This window comes from Bos javanicus, chromosome 2 (assembly GCF_032452875.1).
Source record: "Bos javanicus breed banteng chromosome 2, ARS-OSU_banteng_1.0, whole genome shotgun sequence".
Taxonomy (NCBI): Eukaryota; Metazoa; Chordata; class Mammalia; order Artiodactyla; family Bovidae; genus Bos; species Bos javanicus.
In genome coordinates this window covers 115,821,385-115,842,285 of record NC_083869.1, presented here as the reverse complement: position 1 = coordinate 115,842,285, position 20,901 = coordinate 115,821,385, and the positions used below count along the sequence as shown (strand labels likewise).

The 20,901-nt window shown below is 34.2% G+C and overlaps 1 protein-coding gene across 9 annotated transcripts in view; it reads right to left on the bottom strand.

The window, feature by feature from the left end:
* Positions 1-537: 537 nt before the first annotated feature.
* Positions 538-20,901, bottom strand: part of AGFG1 (ArfGAP with FG repeats 1) — an 81,507-nt gene continuing 61,143 nt past the window's right edge. For 3 of the 9 annotated variants that reach the window (XM_061386848.1, XM_061386897.1, XM_061386871.1), the window contains 7 exons: positions 20,263-20,443; positions 17,578-17,657; positions 17,268-17,360; positions 11,817-11,864; positions 9,805-9,963; positions 8,852-8,943; positions 538-7,981 (listed from right to left, as the gene is read on the bottom strand). In XM_061386848.1, coding sequence (XP_061242832.1) covers positions 7,922-7,981; positions 8,852-8,943; positions 9,805-9,963; positions 11,817-11,864; positions 17,268-17,360; positions 17,578-17,657; positions 20,263-20,443 — 713 coding nt within the window. In that variant the 3' untranslated portion in view covers positions 538-7,921. The other 6 variants (XM_061386853.1, XM_061386905.1, XM_061386878.1 and 3 more) reach the window with 4 other exon arrangements.

Below are 20,901 nucleotides of genomic sequence, written 5' to 3'. Positions count from 1 at the left end.
GAGTGAAATTATTGATTCAGAGGAAAATAAATTTTCTTCTGGGTTTTGATGATTAATGAAAGTAATTTAAACAACAAAAATGTACAGAATTGGGACACAAAAAATAATGGCTACTACCAGGAAATAAGATTAGACATATGAAGAACCAAAGATAGTTTACTATGTGCCTTTTAAATTTCAGTTCGTAGTAGAGAAATTAAAATCTAATTACAAAAACCACTGTCTTAAAAATCAAGCTAGAACAATATGAATTTCAAGAAAAAATGTCATCCTTTGGGGATCGGGAATCAATACTGGAAATTCAGTAATAAATACATGCCTTTAAAAAGCAGATGCTTTGTAATTTAAAAATCAAAGAGAAAGTGACAAAAGTTGCTATTAATGCACAACTAATGGAACAAAGAAAGTAAGGCTGGAAGCAGATGCATCGTGTGCTTGGCAGGAACAAATGTGCACAACAAAAGGGAAATACATTACTCTTCAGTGTTCCAGATGTCTTGTTATGTTCTGTGACCATCAAAGGAAAAAGGCTACTACTTTCAAATGGTACATAAATTCAGGAGTCTTTATTTTGAAAAAATTATTCCAACAATGTTTCACAATGAACAATAAATCAAATATATCTACCATATATTTGAAATGAAAATTGAAATCAACCTGTTTTTGCCTAATACCTAAGACCACCTCTTGCAATTAAGACTGGTCTTCATAAATCTTGTCATATCAAAACATCTTCCAAGATATGCCCTGCTGACTAAAACGGCCTCGCTCTTTCTTTCAGATTTCTCAGTTATCTCATTCGCTATTCTTAGCCTTAAGTGCTGATATTATTTCTCATAAACGATTCCAGAAACCAAGACTTGTCCTTGACTAATGATAAACACAAATAAAGAAATTCTTGACTCTATAATCTTGTGAGGAATGAGAACTGGAACTTTCAGTTATTACCCAAGTCTTTTCTAAGGCAAAGGGAGTTAATTTTGGAGAAGTAATAAATAAAACATGTGGTTGTGCCAAAAGATTTTGCCAAATTAAATTCTATGTTCTCATCTCAAAAATAAGTTATATTCTAAGCTAATGTAGATAAGGAAAGGCATAATACCAACAAGTAGTAATAGAAAATAGTCCCAAACCTTGAACGTTTAGAAATGTCAAGGGTCACGGAAAAATTAAAATTAAGGTGCTAAATAGATGTGAACTTGCACAATTTTCAGTGAACTAACTGAAGGCCTTCACAGTTCAATTAAAAAGTATGAGATTTTTCAAACATCTTAAGACAGTCATACAGAATCTGCAGGTGAGATTCAAAATTGAATGACGTCTATTTTATTGAGTTTAGAGTCAGGCAGATTCATGACTAACCTTCATATATGCATAAGGATATTCTCATTTTAACAATGTTTTTTAAGTAGAAAAACTCTATAAACAAATATTCTTCAAAAGGGGCATCCATATAATGAAATCTTGGAGCTCCAAAGAGATAATGAATTAGAGCTGGATGTGGTAATATGGAAAAATAACCAAGTTAAACAGAGAATCAAGTTATAAAACCATACATTTAGAACAACAGAGGACAGCAAGTGGCATATATAGAGAGAGAAAGAAGTATATAATAAATGATAACATTTCTGAAAGACTATACAAAAACACAAGTAACTGTATTTCCCTGGGATGTGGGAAGAGAGTCACAGGAAGGAGACACACTTTTCCACTTTATACCCCTTTGTATATTGCGTAATTTTTAAACATCATAAACATGTCTTATATTTTGGTAACATATAAAAAACCTTTAAAGTCTTTAAAAAACCTGATTGTACCCACAGCATTCTATGAAACACTGGGTAACATTAATTCACAATCCTTTCATGCCTTTTACTTAACGATTATTTAGTCAAAATTAGAAGGCTTCTGGGTTGTTTGCTTTCTCTGTCCCTCAAGATTGAGGAAAAGGTGAGAATTCAAGTTTTAAGTCTCACTGGTTAAACTGTAATTTGGATAATATCTATTTAAGATTCCAGAGAACCAATTAAGAAACTAACCAATGAACATCTGAATCACCAATTAAAATATTTTATCTAGGATCACTTTTCCTGGTTACAAAAGCCTGAATCTTTAAACTCCATAGCCCTGTGAGTTCAACGACCCTAGATTTCAAAAATATAGTTAAGCATGTTGAATCTTCCTCCATTAGCATAAAATAAGCAAAATACATAGAGGCTATCGAGTTTGAAAGGAAATACATTTTTGGCAAGTCTTCACCAGAAAATAGCATCATAAATTCAAATCCTACAGAACTGACTCCAAAATCAGAACAGTTAACAGCTGGCATAAAAGGATCCCTTTTATGTCTACTCAGAATTTGCCAATTCAAAGGCCTTAAAACGTTTTTGAACGTTTGAGGCTCAGAAAATTTATAGTAGTAGGCTAGTGGCCACCTTGAGAGTACGAACACCCTTCAAACTACACAAAATTCAAGTTTTTAAAACACGGTGATGGTCAAACAAAACACAACTGCAGAGAGAATTCAGAGTAAATGCCATAAATGTGCAACCTCTACATTAGAACAATAATTGGACTTTTTAAACCAGGGTTTTCACAACACTTGGGGGTCTTTCCAGATTAAATACTTCAGTGCCCACTACACTTCTAGAAGTAATTAATTACTATGTTTAGTCGTTCAGTTGTGTCCAACTCTTTGTGATCCCATGGACTGTGGATGGCCAGACTCCTCTATCCACGGGATTCTCTAGGCAAGAATGCTGGAGTGGGTTGCCATGCCCTTCTCCCACGTTGCGGGCAGACTCTTTACTGTCTGAGCCACCAGGAAAGCCCTAAGTAAACTAGTGTTCAAATGCTTACTGAATTAACAACACAGAAGGCTCTTCAAATACTACATACAATCACCTAATAACCAATAAATTTAATGAACTGGGTTGTGGAATTACCCATCTGTGCCCTGCTGGAGCTGGCCTGCAAAGTGAGGCTGATGTGTCTAACTCCAAGTTTAATTAAATTAACATCAGACTGGTAGCTGAAATCAGCCATGGTGAGAGTATTAATATCACATGTATCAGTAAGCACTACAGAACAGGACACTTTTTCATGAGAGAGAAGCATTCACCAGCACAACATATGACCAGCACATCTTGGTCGTATATTCAATTGTTCAAATATACCACATAAAATTTTTAATGAATGACATGTTTTAAAATATACAAGGCAAAAGTTAACTAATGAATATAAATTCAATACAATAACACATTTTAGTAACAGCACCCTTTCAAAAGTAATTTTACTACTGTTTAGGGCACAGACTTAATAGTTGGAATGTTTCTCAAAACAGGAGTTATTGTGATACTTCAAATGTCTCTTAATTTTAAAACCTGACCCACTATTTACCCCCATGAATTTACTTGTAAAGTTTAAATAAAACCCTAGAGAATAAACTACTGATTTCAGCAAATTATGAATGGAATCAAAATTAAAAATGATTTTTATTAGGTATATAAGATATAGAAAGAGATTCTCTTAGAATTTCATACGATTTTTTAAAAATCTGCTTACACATAAATGTGAGAGCATCTTAATCCAGCAATAAAACACCTGCTCCCCAGAGCAAAAGCCCTGTCATTAGCCAAATGCCTTGCTTCTTTCATCCTTAGTATGAGCCCACTTTACGGACCATATGAGATAATACATGAAAAGCATTTAGCAAGTTTCTGATACACTAAAAGAGCTTAATAAACCACACTCTGTAATACCGTCACCATTATTACTTTCAAGTCATATCTTTAAAGAAATATATCTTTATAAGGTCCCGTAGAGATTAACTTTCTGATATAAATCTGAGACTGCAAGTGGAGGCCAAAGATGAGGTGAGTCACTCTGAATGTGAGTTTGGAGCAGGAGCACAAACATGAACAAAGAGGCCCAAGAAGCAAGGCACAGGCCGGCCTGAGGACAGCAGCATGTTTTACTGTATGCCAACCACAGCAGCAAGAGGTGACTGACTATGTATCATAAACTACCTTTTACAAAGTCACAATGTCTTCAAAAGAATTTAAAAACATTCTGTTTAAATGAGAAACAACAAGTGTTCTTTCTAAAAATGGACAAGTATAAAAAACCACTGGGGGAAAAACCCAGAGCAAACTTCTTTCTTAAGTAAATACATCATTCCTTTAACTGTAGCCGACGTCTTGGAAGGTAATGATTTTTGTTAGAGAAATCCTGTTTTCATTCCTATATATGTATATATATACACACACATACATACACAAAGTTAAAATTCTTTGTTAACTATAAACACAGTAGAGATAAGAAATTATTCTTCATTTTTGAACTTTCTTTAGCAAGGTGTAATTTTAAAATAGCTATCTGACACTCTACCAAAAGAATACCACAATTTCAAAGTGGTCAAAAGAATAAATAATTCTAATATAAGTACTAATATCCAAGAGCCAGAACTTGGAATATTCCTTTTAAAAATGAGATATTCACCAATTTCATTATTACTGAAATACATTCAAATAAAAATCAAAGAAAGAAAATCCAGAAAACAACATTTAAAAAGTTTGCCATTTCAACTGAAATTTAAATTTTTCTCATCAAGCCAACAAAAACACTCAGAAGTTCAGGGAGAAGTATATTTACACTACAACTAAACATCGTTGTCACAGAAAATACAAATTTAAAGTGTTGTGCAGTGGTTCTCAAACCACTGTAGTCTGAGAAACCCCGCGGGTCCCCCGCAAAACCCCAAGTCAAAACCATTTTCAGCATACTAAAATGTGTCTGCTTCACTCGTGGCTTCCCAAGTGCGTGGTGGAGTTTCCCAGTGCCTACACACTGTGTCACCTAAAAGAGCTGCAATGTGAAAGCAGTGTGAGAATCCCACTGCTTCTGTTGGGCCAGATTTTTAAAGAGATGTGCAAAATGTAAACAATGGTCTTCTGTTTGTGGAAAACAGTTATTTGCCATCAAAAACGGTATTTATGTTAATGTGTAATGAGTTTATTATTGTTACATTTAAATGAATAAATATGTTTTAAAACTATCTCAGTACTAATTTCTAATACACCAAATACTGAGCAATACAAGCTACATAAACAAAAGCTTTTTGGAGATCTTCAATAACTAAAAACAGTTTATAGTCCTGAGGCCAAAATGTTTGGAAAGCAGCCAGTTAAGTTATTCTCTTCGTTTTACCAACTTACAGGAACTGTACCAACGAGGATATATGTTGGGAGGTGGGGCAACTCAGAAGTAAAAAGCAAGCACTGATGTGCTTCTTCAAATTTACAGAAAGAATTATTCTGCGGAAGCAAGTGACTACTTGATCTCTATCTTCACAAAAATAAGAGTAAAATATACCTTTAAAGTAATCAATAAAGCTTGTCACCCTAAAAGAAAATTTTCTTTCCTGAGCAAACACAAAAGGAGAGAAGATGACTCAACCAGTACAGTAAGTTAGGAAACTGTGTCTTCATGTTGCTACCACTGAGTATTTTCTCCTCTTCACTGTTCAACACAGTTCTGATAGTCCACGTAAAACCAGAAGCAAATCTGAATATGAAAGTCTGAGGATTCAAATCCACATTAAAGTTGGATCACTTCTTACACTAAGCATTTTGATTTTATAGCATTCAAAGTCAACAGGAGTTTCCACTTAATTACAAACCTCAAGGTTTACCCAGAAAAAAATAGTCTTTAAAATAATTTTAATAACAACTGTTTAATTTACTTATTTCTTAGATGGAAAGCCTGGTAGGTTAACTGGGTAATGGCCTTCAATGGTATAGCATAACTTGGTACAAGAGTTGATTGGGACCCAATACAATCTAAAACATAGGAATTCAAAGACATCTCTTAAGTATTCCCTCCATGAGGGGGCTGGAAGGTGACTCCAAAAATTTGGAGAGATTTCAAGTATACACCGACATACACCCAGACCTTTGCAGCATTCATTTAATTCTAAGAGAAGAGGCATACTGTTCAGAAAGGGGGCAGAGACTTCCCAGTCTGATCAAAGTAGTTCAGACAACTATACATTCAGCTAGATAATGCACTGGACAGCAATGCTTCAAGAAGTTTAAAACTCAACACAGATTTTAATATACTATGAAAACAACTCCTGTAGTCACCATTTGAAAAGGTATTCAGCACGAATAATGTTTGAGGAAACTGATGTTCACCTCTTTTAATACCAAAGCTTTAAAAACAATTTTAAGTATTGTAAGAAAACTTTTCAAATATGTATTACATATTTACATATGTAATTTCACCTTTTCTTGATGACACAGAGTCACAGTAATAGGCAATTTTCAGAAGATGGTGTATATAGTGATGCCCTCTAAACGCCTGGCTGTCCCTACACTAACTAGTCTTGGACAGTGTATGCTTGTCATACATTCTATCTCCTTCGTTTCAAGCCATAACTTCTGAACTGTTAATATGCCACGGTCTGGGAAATCTAATAATCAAAATTTCACATAAAAACATGAGCTCTAACATATGGACTGTGTGACTTCTGTGGGCTGCTCAAAGGCATTAAAAAAAAAACAAAAACTATTACAAGTTTTTCAGTTGTGTTCTGTTTTGATGAGATTGCCAGATTATCACTGGATGAATCAGGCATTATATAAATATTTAATCAAGTTCACTTGAATATTAACATAAAGATATAACTAAACATTAGTATCGTTGCCTTTTTAAACAAAGTATTCTATAACTTTAAGGTAACACTGGGTTCCAGTTTCTTTCCCCTAGAAATGAACATAAACAAATGTCCTATTAAACAAATGTCCTATTAATATCAGTTTGTCCAAAGAAAAAAAACTGAGGTGCAATCATGTCACAGTTAATGCATGTCTGCTTCCAATACATTCAAAGACAATATTTTTTTTAAAAAATCAATAGTTAAAATAAGCCTTTTGCAGTCTGAGAATTCAAGATACTTAAAAAAATTTGTAAATACACATACATGCAAATTCTTCATATATACAAATTTTCACAAAATTAAGAAGTTGCAAAGAAATTAGAAGGATTACAGTGAATCTAACAAGCTACATTAAATGCTTTACCACTGACATATTCCTAAACATAGCAGTCATAGTAGTTTTAATAAATTTTCTACATGGCCTTTTTATAAAATTTGCTTTTAGACATAAAAGTTAGTCACTAGAAGTCTTCTGAAACTCTAATTTAAGAATTCAAGATGTTCTCAATTCACTACTGATATTTAAGGCCACTTTGGTAAAGGCATTGCAGCAAGAACACAAAACAATAGCATATTTTCTAGTATTTATTTTTTTCACCTGCAAACTGTTGCAAAACATGATCAGCTTTATTATGCAGACAGGTATCCCTCTACATTTTTAAAGAATTTAGGCATGTATAAACAGAAGAGCTCTTCAGAAAGGAAAAATTCAAGAATGACTAAAACCTTCCAATTTTGACTTTGTAACTTTCCAGTAGCAATGGTTAAAGTGATTTTAGGTCATTCATTTCCCAATTTAAGACAGCACCTTAAAAGTGGCTGATCTATTTCCCCAGTAACATTTCTCACATAACAATGTGTTAAAGTTACAAATACTGATATGCACAAATAGCTAATTTCTAAGAAAAATATGTACAGTACTGCAGCATAATGAATGTGGTATCTGCAATAACTTAATATTAGCCAATTTTTAATATACATGATACCGCTACTTTTTTTTTTTTGCCAATTCACAGGTTAAAAGTTGTTACTGGAGCCCTCTGTTTCGCACATATTACCTGGTGTTTAATACACAATGCAGGCTTTTTAAAGACTTCTCTTGTGTTTAAAGCTAAGATCAGTGAAACAAGACAACAGTGCAAGAGGCGGAGAGATGTAATGTGACCATGTAAAAGTTCGTTCCAGTAAAGTGTCTATATAAGGCTATAAGAAAGGATTGGTTGATGAGCTTCCTGTTGGAAATTGTCCTGTTGGTGCACCAGTCTAAAGGAAAACATAAGACAAAATAAATAGACAGACAAGAGTGTGTGGGAAAATAATAATATTTTTTTAATTAATAGTATTTAGATTAAGTATTATTAAGTGAAATCTCTCAGTCATGTCTGACTCTTTGCAACCCCATGGACTGTAGCCTACTAGGCTCCTCCATCCATGGGATTTTCCAGGCAAGAGTAGTGGAGTGGGTTGCCGTTTCCTTCTCCAATTTAGATTAGGGTTTTATAATTACTGGCAACCATATTTATTCATTCCTATTATTAAGAAAGGAGAAGGAGGCAACAAAGGATGGGATGGTTGGATGGCATCACCGACTCAATGGACAGGAGTCTGAGCAAACTCCGAGAGACCATGAAGGTCAGGAAGCCTGACACGCTGCAGTCAGTGGGGTCATAAAGAGTCAGAACACGACTTAGTGACTGAACAACAATTACTGTTCTTAGCAACATACTGTAACACAACTATAGGTTACCAGGCACTGTGTTGTGTCTTTTATATCCATTACCTCACATAATTCTGTTAACAGATTCCAAGAAGGGATTGGTCCTAAAAAATACATTTACCACACAAACCAAATGACTGCAGGATTCCTTTTTCACATTGGTCACTAAATCGGCAGCCTCTCATAAAGCAGAATTTTGATAAGAAAGCACAGAAGTTTCATGTCTACAATAGTTTACTGTCAACGTTTTGCTTTCCAGCTGATTAATGTGTTTTCTTAAATCAACAAAGATTGTGCACAATGGCTGCCTCGATTCGTACAATCTTGCATCTGGGAGGAATCACATCCTGCTTTTCCCACTCTGAAAACAACGCAACGACTTACTTACAAAGTGCTTAAAACTGCATCTCACTTACCATAAAAGGATTACTAGACACTCCAGCAGCTCCAACTTGACCAAAAGGGGTTACCACTGGCTTTGTTTGTCCAAATGCTGCAAAACCTGCACCTTGTTTAAAAAAAAAAAAAAACCCAACAATTATAACCTATACCTCTGAGCGACAATCAAGGAGTTTCAGAAAAATCCCCACCAGAGCAACAATAATTAAAAAAATCAATGTTAACTTGTTGAGTCTCATGTTCTTCAAAGTAAGTTAAAAATTTCAGTGGCATGTCTTAAAGAGACATGTCGATTCCCCAGAAATGGTTAATTCCAGTCTGTCCCAGCTATGTAAGTTGCTGACAAAGGATTTAATCAAAAGATGAGTTTGTTGACTATTTAAGAGGGGATGTGACCCAAGGATTTCAAACTTCAGCAAATGAACGGCCAAAAAATAAACAAAATCCACCCAAAACAAACAAAAAAGACTACAACAACAAAAACAGAAACAAAACCTGAAAACTTTCTCTAGTGAATCTTCCTAAAAAAAGTAACAAACTCGAATTACAATACAGTTACCTTTAGTCTATGTCACCACCACCACCAACAAACAACAAAATATATACAATAAATGCAACAAAATCAACAATTCTCCAATGCAAAGCAAACTCTCTAGGTCTATCAAGTTTCCTTTTAAAATCAAGAAGCATATTATAACACAGAACATACAAGAAAGATACTGGAGATCCTGAGAAAGAAGAGGTACTCTTTAGTTTCAGATTACTCCCAAATCTATAATCTGGTCACAAAAACTTACTAAATCACTCAATTTTCTGAGGCCTAACTCACCAAAGGTTTCTATATCTGTGTAATAAACAATCAGTACATAACACTAGAGCATTCTTTAGATAAATCCTTTTGTCCAAACATTCAAATTATGATAAAGGATACATGCCATGAACTTGGCACCAGCCAAATGTTAACTCTTACCATTGGGCTGTTGAGAAAAAGCTGTCTGTTGAGGAAAAGCTGCTTGGGCTGGGAAGGCTGGCTGCTGGAAGCTGCCACTAAAGCTGGTGGGAAGACTATAGGGAGCGGGAGTCCCGAAGCCCGCAGGCATGCTCATGGATGCAGTGCCAAAGGTCGCCGCTGGTGGGAGAAGGAAAGGCTGATCACTTACAAACAAAAACGGAGGTTGTCTATACTCATACTCAACAATGTAAAATAGACATCATTTACCTTAAAAATAGAAAGATGTATTTTAAATCCCCAAACTCCAACAAACTTAATAGCAAGTTTTAGTGCCATACAGTTGAATGTAAGCTATAAAGCTATCATTTGAAATCAAAAGTAAACCTCCCAAAGTAATTATATAAATGAGTCTAAATAGCAGTCTACTTTTAAAGTCCATCATCATGCAATTCACATGTATACTAGTATATATATTTTTAAGTTTTGCTTTGTTATACATAGTAAAATAGTCAAACATTTATATCTAGTGAACTGTCTGCTATAATGTAGTATATGTATTCCTGGAAAAACCTCTGCAAAATAGTTCACTTAAAAATAAAACTTACAGGAGAAATAGGGTCTGCAGCAGGCCACTCAAAACCTATGCAGCTTTGTAACCATAGTCAAAAAATGGATGGGGGATAATCCTAATAAAAACATTAACACAATTAAACTATATAGACTCTCATTCCTTTTTTGAAAAGTATAAATAAACCAAGATTTCTTTGCATAAGGGGTATAAGGAAGATAATATTAGGACCAATGAGTTATAGAAACTGGGGCAAAGTACACAAAAACTGAACAGAAAATGAAATAGGCCTTCTTAAAAGAGGCAAAGAATGTAGGGATTAATGACACTGTACCCAATAACTACCATGGCCTGCCATATCTACTCACTATAACTTCATGGAATGAAGCACTCATTCACAGGTTGGGGAAATCTGTGTGTGAACTACAGCTACACACACACACACACACACACACACACACACACACACACACGGTATGCTGCCATCACCCCCCACTTACAATGAGTTATAAATTCACATTATTACTCATATAAAAACACACATAGTAACAGAACGATATATTACTTTTTCCTAATGATTCAAAACAGAAGCTTTCAACTATATGTTCTAGGAAAGAAGAGCCAACAATGTTGCTTTTAATACAGAACACTAGCAATTACATAGTAAAGCATTTTCAGCACTATGTTATCAAACAAGATAATTCACTGCATTTTCTGATTCTAAGAAAAAAAAATTACCAACTTGAATGCTGACTTAAGGCACTGAAATTAATACTACACGTGCTATATAGAATTATCTTTTATTAAAAAATTAAAAATCTGTTATGGATGTTGCTCAAAGTAATTCTCATAATCCTTATATTTGTAACAGTGCAATTCTCCTCAGTGAACCTAATTAAGATGGTAAAATTTTAAATATTACTTTTTATTATTCATAAGAAAAAGGAAACTAAGCCACTGGGAAGCAAGTGAATTAAAGAATAATAAGCACACTGCAAGGGAAACAGAAGGGTTTCAGAACAGACAACAATACACTGACATAACTTTGACAGCTCACTTTTTAAGAAAGCAGTATAAAGCAAAAGTTGGCTACAGTTAAGCAAAGCCAAACTCCATGGAATAATGTGGTAAAATGGTTTGGTACATAGAAAAGGTGTGTCACTCAAAGTACTATGAATTCAAACTTAAGAAAAATAATCAAAAAAGCTATTAACATTCTAATGTGACCATGGAGGTAAGCAATATGCTTTTCAATATTAAAACATAAATTACCACAGAAGATTTTCATGTAACTATAAAGTAAATATAAGTTATTCCCAATGCCACACATCCATGCCCACTCCATTTTAAAACATGGAAAAAACTTAACTTCACATGCAGGGATCCAGAACACTAGCAGAAGCTTCCACAAGCAGGTAGACAAATTGCCACACAAACCTAGATATTAGCTGTGGCCACCTACCAAAATGAGCGTGAGGAAACACTTGAGAATGCATTGCTCCAGAAAGGCCTTATGGAAAGCCATAAAGAGACCAGTGTCAATTAACTTATGAGTAACTATTGTCGAAATAAAAGTAAATTTATTTCATTAAAAAATTCTAAAATTAGAATACACTTACAAAGGAGATAGCATAAGAATAAACATAAAAACGCACCCAGAGTCTTTACTTCAACTATATTCATGATACTAGTATTTACAGTATTTGAAACAAAGAGATTAGAATAATACCAGAAAAACAAATATCAAACAAAGAAACATTTATGAAATACAACTTTTAAATAAACACTAACATTTTTTTTCATGTGAAGATGCAACAATATACATAAAATGATTTTCTAGGCCTCAGCAGTTACTCCCAAAAATGCTATTCATAGAATCACCTAAAATGATCTAGTATCTACCTTTTAGCATTTAAAAAGTCAAATCTCAGAGAAAGCACCTGAATAATGTTTGTTTTATTTTCAACTCTACATTAACTAGAAACTAGTAAAGACAACTCAAGGGAACAAATTATTCAGGGAAAATTAGTCAGTGGACTCCATAAGAAAGGTGAGCAGCACTTTCAGTTTAAAATATGATGGCTAAAAAGAGAGAGAAAAGAGAAATTCATCCCATGCAGATCTTAACCTGCATGACTGAGGTCAGACAGGTTATACGTAAAGAAAAGTTCTCAACAGAAATCAAATTTAGGTTAAGTACTAGAACCACTGTTTGAACTATACCGAGTGGGACTGTTTCTAAAAATACATGTCCACACATTTTAAAGAAGCACACTTAACTAACTAAATTTGGGGAAAAACAACAACTGAGATATGAAAGTGGTTCTGAGTCTTGGGTCTGTTGTTTTCTAATTATAGGACACTACAACTTCTTTAAGCCTCAATATCCTCATTTGAAAACAAGGGATGGAGAGGCAGATACAGTAATACCTAATTTACAAAGCTGCTGTGATTAAAAGTACTAAAGAGTAAATATTCAATGAATCTGTTCTTTTTTCTTGCTAACTTAAAAGATGCTGTTTATAGCTTCTTATAAATTCAACAAAAGGTTGACTGAGGTAGAAGGGTTCTGTGATAAACAGGTTTGGTCACTTTATGTTTATCTCCTTTCTTAGAGCATGTTACAAGCTCTGAGAAATCATGCATTAATAATACTGGTTCAACTTTGTGTTATTAACTCAGCACTTCCCATATGCTTTTGGGCACAGAACCCCTTTCCACGAAGCACTGTGATAACATCACCTCAGGAGACGTGTTCTACATAATACGCTTTGGCAAAACCTGACTTTTAGTCAACAATGATTGTTAACTAGTAGTAATTGCAATACTCAATCTGTAACACTGATGCCTAGTTCTGGGCTGCTATCAAAATATTTTAGACTTGTTTTTAACAAGCTTTTTGAGATATAATTCATGTATCATACAATTTGTCAACTTAAAGGGTAAAATTCAGTGTTTTGTTCTTTTTAAAAAACACATTCACCAGGTGTACAACCATCATCACAATTTAATTTTAGAACATTTTCACACACCTCTCACTAAAAGAAATTCCACACCTATCAGCTCTCCATTTTGCGCCATCTCCTTTCTGTCTCTATAGGTTTGTCCATTATTCTGGACAGGTTATAAATAGAATCACACATTATATGACATTTTGTGACTAGCATCCTTTATTTTCCCTGCTGTTTTCTAGATGCATCAATGCTGTACCATGTATCAGTACATATCATTACTTTTCACTTTTTATTATCAAAAAAACTCCACTGTACAGCTATACACATTTGCTTTATCCATTCATCAGTGGATGTTCACCTGGGATGTTTCCGTGTTCAGTTGTGTCCAACTCTTTTGAGACCCCATGAACTGGAGCCTGCTAGGCTTCTCTGTCCATGGGATTTCTCAGACAAGAATACTGGAGTGGGTTGCCATTTCCAACTCCAGGGGATCTTCCTGACCCAGGGATCAAATCCCCATCTCCTGCACTGCAGGCGGATTACCACTGAGCCACCTCAGTTGAGCCAAGACCATTTCCACCTTTGACTACTAGGAATAATGCTGCTGTAAATACTTGTAATACAAGTTCTTGTGTGGACATATATTTCATTTACTTTCCTGTAAGTGAAATGAGTGGCACCAGTGGAAATAGTGCTGATTTAGATAGAAGCACTCTGGGACTAATACTGCTGCTGCTGCTAAGTCGCTTCAGTCGTGTCCGACTCTATGTGACCCCACAGACGGCATCCCACCAGGCTCCCATGTCCCTGGGATTCTCCAGGCAAGAACACTGGAGTGGGTTGCCATTTCCTTCTCCAATGCATGAAAGTGAAAAGTGAAAGTGAAGTAGCTCAGTCGTGTCCGACTCTTAGCAACCGCATGGACTGCAGCCCACCAGGCTCCTCCATCCATGGGATTTTCCAGGCAAGAGTACTGGAGTGGGGTGCCACTGACTAATTAATACTAGTCATTGGTTAATCAGGCAAATCCATCTAATTGGCCTCCACCTAAATAATAAAATGGCGATGCTTGGCTAGATGCTACCATGGTTCTTTTGGTTCTACATTTCTACAAGTTTATTTCTTGGGGCAGGGGGTGGTAAATGAGACACTTTTAAAATCATTCATTCATTCAATGAATATCAGAAAATAAAGGGTACTCATTCAGGGGCAAAGGAGAGATTTAAGAGTTTTAAGAGAATGTCCTAATAACTGAAAACTATAAAATTATATTAACTTTATTAATTAAAGGGTTCAAGGGCTCTAGAAAAATAGAATGCTAAATATTATAGAATCCTAAAAAAAAAAAAAAAGCCTTAGGCCACATTGGCCAGCCTTTTGAAGGTTTCTATATAATGTGGTAAAAGAAGGCCCAAAAGCTATTAAATGCAGGAAAAAAAATTATTGTTAAGATGTGCATTTTAACAAAGAAATGTATCAGCAAAACTTTCTAAATAGTTTGCATAGAACTATTATTTAATACCTCTTTCAAAAGCTACCTCAAATGGAATTTAACAATACTAATATATGAGAACAACAAAACATATTTCCTAAAGAACTAATATTAAGTTTGATGATATAAAACACTGAAAGTACTTAAGCATAGTGTATTTGTCAAAGTGTTGTTTATATTTCAGCTTCAACAGAAACACATTACATAGTTAACACTTACTTTGACTCAGTCAATTCAATAAGATGACCAATGTGATAAATCAAAATGGTTTACAAGAGAAAAGATATTTTACCTTGAAATAAAAATTTGTGGACATACTAGATTCACCTTTCAATAAATTTTGCTTAGACTAATATTAAAACTACTTTATATTATCTGAACAAGCTTTTTAAGATATAATTTGTACACTTTACATTATTTCACATCTTATATAGAACCTTAACTTTAAGGACTTTTGTACTCTAAATAACAGCGGGTGTGGGGGTGATAATCCTCAACTCTAATAAACAGAACCAGTCTGGAGGTACAATCACAAAAGAAAAATAACAGGAATGATTTACCAAGTACATGGGCTTCCCAAGTGGCACTAGTGGTAAAGAACCTGCCTGCCAATGCAAGAGATGTAAGAAACGCAGCTTCAATTCCTGGGTTGGGAAGATCCCTTGGAAGAGGCCATGACAACTATAGTATTCTTGCCTGGAGAATTCCATTGACAGAGGTGCCTGGCAGGCTACAGTCCATAGGGTCAAAAAGAGTCAGACACAATTGAGTGACTAAACACACACACACACACCCCAACTATATACAGTAACGCAAAGACGATGCAAGGTGATCTCCATCATCTAATTCTCACAATATCCCTGACAGAGAATACTGTTCACATTCTATAGAAAAAGACAATAAAGTTCAGAGGAGTTAGATCAGCATGATCAAGGTATAATATGTTTCCATCCTTCAGTTGTCAAATGGGGTTATAATAGCTATAAACATCTCAACAGTTATTATTATTACTGCAAATAATGTATTTTCCTATCACTTTTTCTCCATTCATTAAAAAAATAATATACAGAAAGCATTTTTAGAGTAAATGCTAAACCAGGATTTGAACACAGATCTGGCTCTATCCAAAACATATACACTTAACTTCCCTGAGCCTCAGTCATCTCAGCTGTAAGAGTGATTAAAACATCTGATGAGAGTTAAGAGGACTAAATGAGACAATGTACAAAATACCATATCATTAGACATTTTAAAAATTCATTCCATGAAGTCAAAATAATATGCTCAGAAACAGAAATATTATATACATCATTAGTGATGAATAGTATATTTTGTCCAAAACACAACAGAAATCTGAAATAATCACTGATTATGTTTAAGCATAGTGTATTTATATGTATTTGAATGAAAATAAATCATTACAAATTACGTGCAAAATTCAAATACTTATATAACATACATTCTGTGAGATAGCAACAGATTATGAATGAAGACATTATATGAAAATGGAAGTTATGGTTCAAACTTCCAATATTACAGTTCTCAACCTTGCCAATGACAAAAAGATGTGCTAGTAATTAGTAATTCTTAATGGTGCAAATTTATTGTGATGTAAAGCACCTTACTCTCTCAAAATATCCCATCAACATATGCTATAAGTCAACCTTAAGGCTTTAGTTCTAAAGTTATCTAAATCTAAAAATGGACAAATTCAGCTTAATGGGTACTGGGTCATACCACATGCACCTGCCAACATTCCAAGGTACTGGCAAATATCTCTGGTGTTCAGGATAATAAGACAAAAATCAAAGAGGCAAAATATAAGAAATACGTGGCTAGCTTACAATATGAATCAAATAGAAAAAAGAGGGGGAAGGATAAAGAGGATTTTTTAAAAAAATTATAAAAAGAGAAAATATTCAAATTATTATATCCCAAATTAAACCAGTTTCAACAACCCCCTCAAAAATGTTAACAACCCTAAAAGAGATACACACTGGAAAAATTCCTCATTATCAAGATCTCACGTATCAATAATAAAATCCATCCATTCCTTGCAATCCCAAGCAAAGGAAAAAAACTGACACATTTTTTCAATTGAGTTATAATCAATAATTGTGAAACCTAGTCAACAAATAAGTCAGAATTATAATGTTCAAGTACCACCTCTGTCATGAACTGGCAGTGTGAAGTCAAGGCTTTAACTCTCATCTCTATGCTTGATTCCACACCTAAAAAGTAAAATCTTTCAGTGGTGGGTGCTAGGTAACTTCCATGGTCCATTTTCAACTATTAGGTTATAGGATTCTATAAACTTTCAGCTAGCATATGTTTTCATAGACGAAACTAATCCACTTCACAGTCACTTCGGTAAGAAAGGAACCTTATTTTCTAATGTTCTTCATATAGTGTCTTTGCGGTATATACCTTTCCCAAAGTTTAGTGTTCTGTAATTTATATTTCTTACCTGTCGCTCCTCTGGCATTGGTCTGAAATGGATTTGTAGAAGATGCCACAGAAGGACCAGCAGCAGCAACAAATGGATTTGTGGAAGGTGTAGCTTTAAAAAATTATAAGATACACTATAAAATCCTAATGCATTTGTATTCAATTACTTAAAGTATTTGTTCATATATTTATGAAGATAGAAAATTAGAGCTTTCTGATAATAAACTGGTGCTTTGATCATCTTCTGGTATCCCTAAGAAAATGCAATACAATGTATACATATATTTGGACTCCATATAAAAACCAATATGTATACCAGAAACACATACCTCCAAATGGAGCAGGCACACTTGAAGACGCAGGCTGTGTCTGTGCAGAAGCACCCACTGGCACTGTTCCAAAAACATTACTGAAAACAAGTATTGAAAGAATTCATATTTTGAGAGGGGAAAAGAGCAAAGGTAATCTAATAACAGGGTTGCCATAAAATACGGAAAAAATAATATTGAACATATCATGTATCACATCAGCTCTCAACCTTTTTGTTTTGTTTTTTTTATTCAGCTCTCAAACTTTTAAGTCTTAGAATTCATTTATATTCTAAAAAAAATGAGAACCCCAAAGAGCTTCAAGATGCTATAACTACCAATATATAGTACACCAATTAAAACAGAAATTTAAGAATTTTTAATTCATTTGAAAATAACAATAAAGCCATTCGTATCTGATACTTTTACAAATGTCTTTAATGGCTGGCTTAATAGATGATCAATCTGTTGTGATATGTTGTTTAGCTTGGTGCATTATGAAGAGAAAACTGGCCTCACGTGGCATCACGGTTGAACAAAACAGAATTTTAACACCTTTTCCAGATAACTATGTATACCTTGCTTGATATCATTCCAAAAACAACAGTTACAGTTTCCTAAAGGTTAGCTGCAATATGGTCCAACTCTCATATCTGTACAGAGGAGAAGGGAAGGACAGAGGATGAGATGGTTGGATAGCATCATCAGCACAATGGACATGAGTTTGAGCAAACTCCTGGAGACAGGTGAAGGACACGGAAGCCTGGCATGCTGCAGTACATGCGGTTTCAAAGTTGGACATAACTTTGCGACTTGACAACAGCTGTGATATGGAATCTGAAACCCTATCAATGAACTTTGATGTACTCTCTTAAAGTAACATCCAGTAGTCTATCTTACACTTTAAATGAATCTTTTACTACTTTTGTATCATTTGGAAAATACTTGATGCCAATCTTCAAAATGTCAATATATTTCCTTATGCAAAATAAAAAAACAACAATCATTAATATCACCATCCATCTCATCAGAAAAGCAATAGGAAGATTAATATTAAGCTCATGGTGGCTAATGAATTTTCCAAAATTCTACTTAGTTGCTTGAGAGAGTGTGTATTTTAGCCATTGTTTTCCCTAAACTGACAGACTTAAAATTTTATTTTTGAAAAAATGTCTAACAAATATCCAAATCTGAATAACCATGGTTTGTTTAGCAATCATACTTTCAAGAAAAAAATGGTGTTCCATAAAACAAGTAGCTGGTTCATTCCACAACTCAAAAAACCATACAAGTTGATTTTCCTCAAGACAGCTTTATACTTCAGTATACAGCAGAACTACTTGATGCATACCATACTTCAATACACAGCAAATTAAGACATGTTTAAGGGTCTAGACTTAATAAAATCAAATTCCTTTACACTGCTTCATCAGGCATATTCATAATAAAAACTGAATCAAAAATATTCCTAATTAAAACTGAATGTGTGGTAGCAAGGAATGACTATTAGATGACTGCTTGTACAGCTTGGCACTGGAGCCATAATTCAATGCTAAGTCACCATCAAGTCTTACCTATTAAGAGTTTCTATACCATCAATACAAACGTCAATTAATGAAAACACAAACAACCACTCCGAATTATTCTGAATTTAGTTTTAACCTCACAGACCTTTGGAATGGGTCTTAGCTACTTCAAATATTCCATGTGTTATACTCTGGGGACCACTTATGATTATAATGTAATACCAATAAACCATTTCATTACATATACCTGTGTTTCCAGACTTTATGGCCACCTCGCTATAGTTCACTATTTTTTACGTCTAATGTAGTCAATATTAGTAAAGCAAATATACAGAAACACTCTGAATTTTATTCTTTGGATTCAATTTTTCCCATCTGCCACACAGAAAATTTGTTCCTGGAGAATAAGCCCAACTAACTAGTGTTGCAATTCTATCATTTTTTTCTGGAAAAGGTGCTAAAAGGGAAAAAAAAGTTACTCGGATAAAAGAGACAATCTATAGGAATGGAAAATCAAGGGTAAGACATTGTACAGATAAGTTACCTATACTTCTGGGTCTGCTTCCTTGACCCAAAAAGAAGTCAAAAAACTAGAGTTTTTAAAGATCAAATGTTTTTAAAATGTGGTAGACTCTCTTCTGCCAAGAACTCCCTACACCAGACATATACAAACACTGTAACAGATACACCTATTTATAAATACCAGTAAGACAGAAAAGATATAGGACTAATTTTGGGTTCTGGTGCAAATCTTTCTAAAACTTTACTTACAACTCAGGCTACAACATGTTACTTTCAGTGTTTAATCTTCATGACTAAGAACTGTACCTTAAAAGAAAGTAATTCTGTAAATGGATTCTCTGAGTATAATTAAATTTGTATTTAACAATTTACCACATCCATTTCAAGATGTGTATATACTCTAAATTACATTTTCAGCATTCAAGGAGAAAAGGTGCTTTTGATTAAATAAAAAATATAAAACGATGGTAAATCCCCTATGGTAATTACTCAAGAAGTATATTTTAATTAAAAAATGTAAACTTGTAACTTTCTTCAAACTTAGGAAAATATTCAAGAATCTTTTAGATTAAGCCCCAAATAGTGATTACTTAACAACACTATTATTCAAAGTTGAAAAAAAGTTTCAAATACAAAACACAAGACAATGACAAGCTACCTGCTAGCGTTACTTGTGGAAGTATATGCGTTACTGGAGGTGGCAGCAGAGCTGAAAACACTGTCCAGTTCTGCCAGGGCTGCATACTTGTCTGAAGATGCACTTGACTGACTGGGAACTGAAACCACAGAACCAACAGGAGCTTTACCTGTGGTCCCAAACCCACTACCCTGATCACCACCTATGAACAAACAAAAACAAATTAAATCAAAGACTTTAACTTAGGCTTATCCTTTCAACTTACCAACAGCATTTGCCATGATGTGTGAATTTAAAACTGATTTGGAGCTTAGCAAATAAATGGACATGATTCTAGAGTCTTACCTAATAAATAAATACTCCATAAAATACTGGACAAGTTTAGTGTTATACATTCCGCTCTGTAAAAAATTAAGTACTCTGTCTGAAATAAAAACTAAGACCCAGTACCAATGACATGTCTAGGTTATATTAAGGAAATTCTCAAAGTGCTACATTAAATCTGCAAGATGGGGACAACTCAATCAAGCACACATATACACTCATTTAATGCTGGATCTATGTGAACTCAATCTATTAACAATATCATCTTCCCAGGGTTGTTTACAAAAAAATTAAGAGATAGTACTAAGATAAGTAAGAGTAATAAGTAATAAGTGA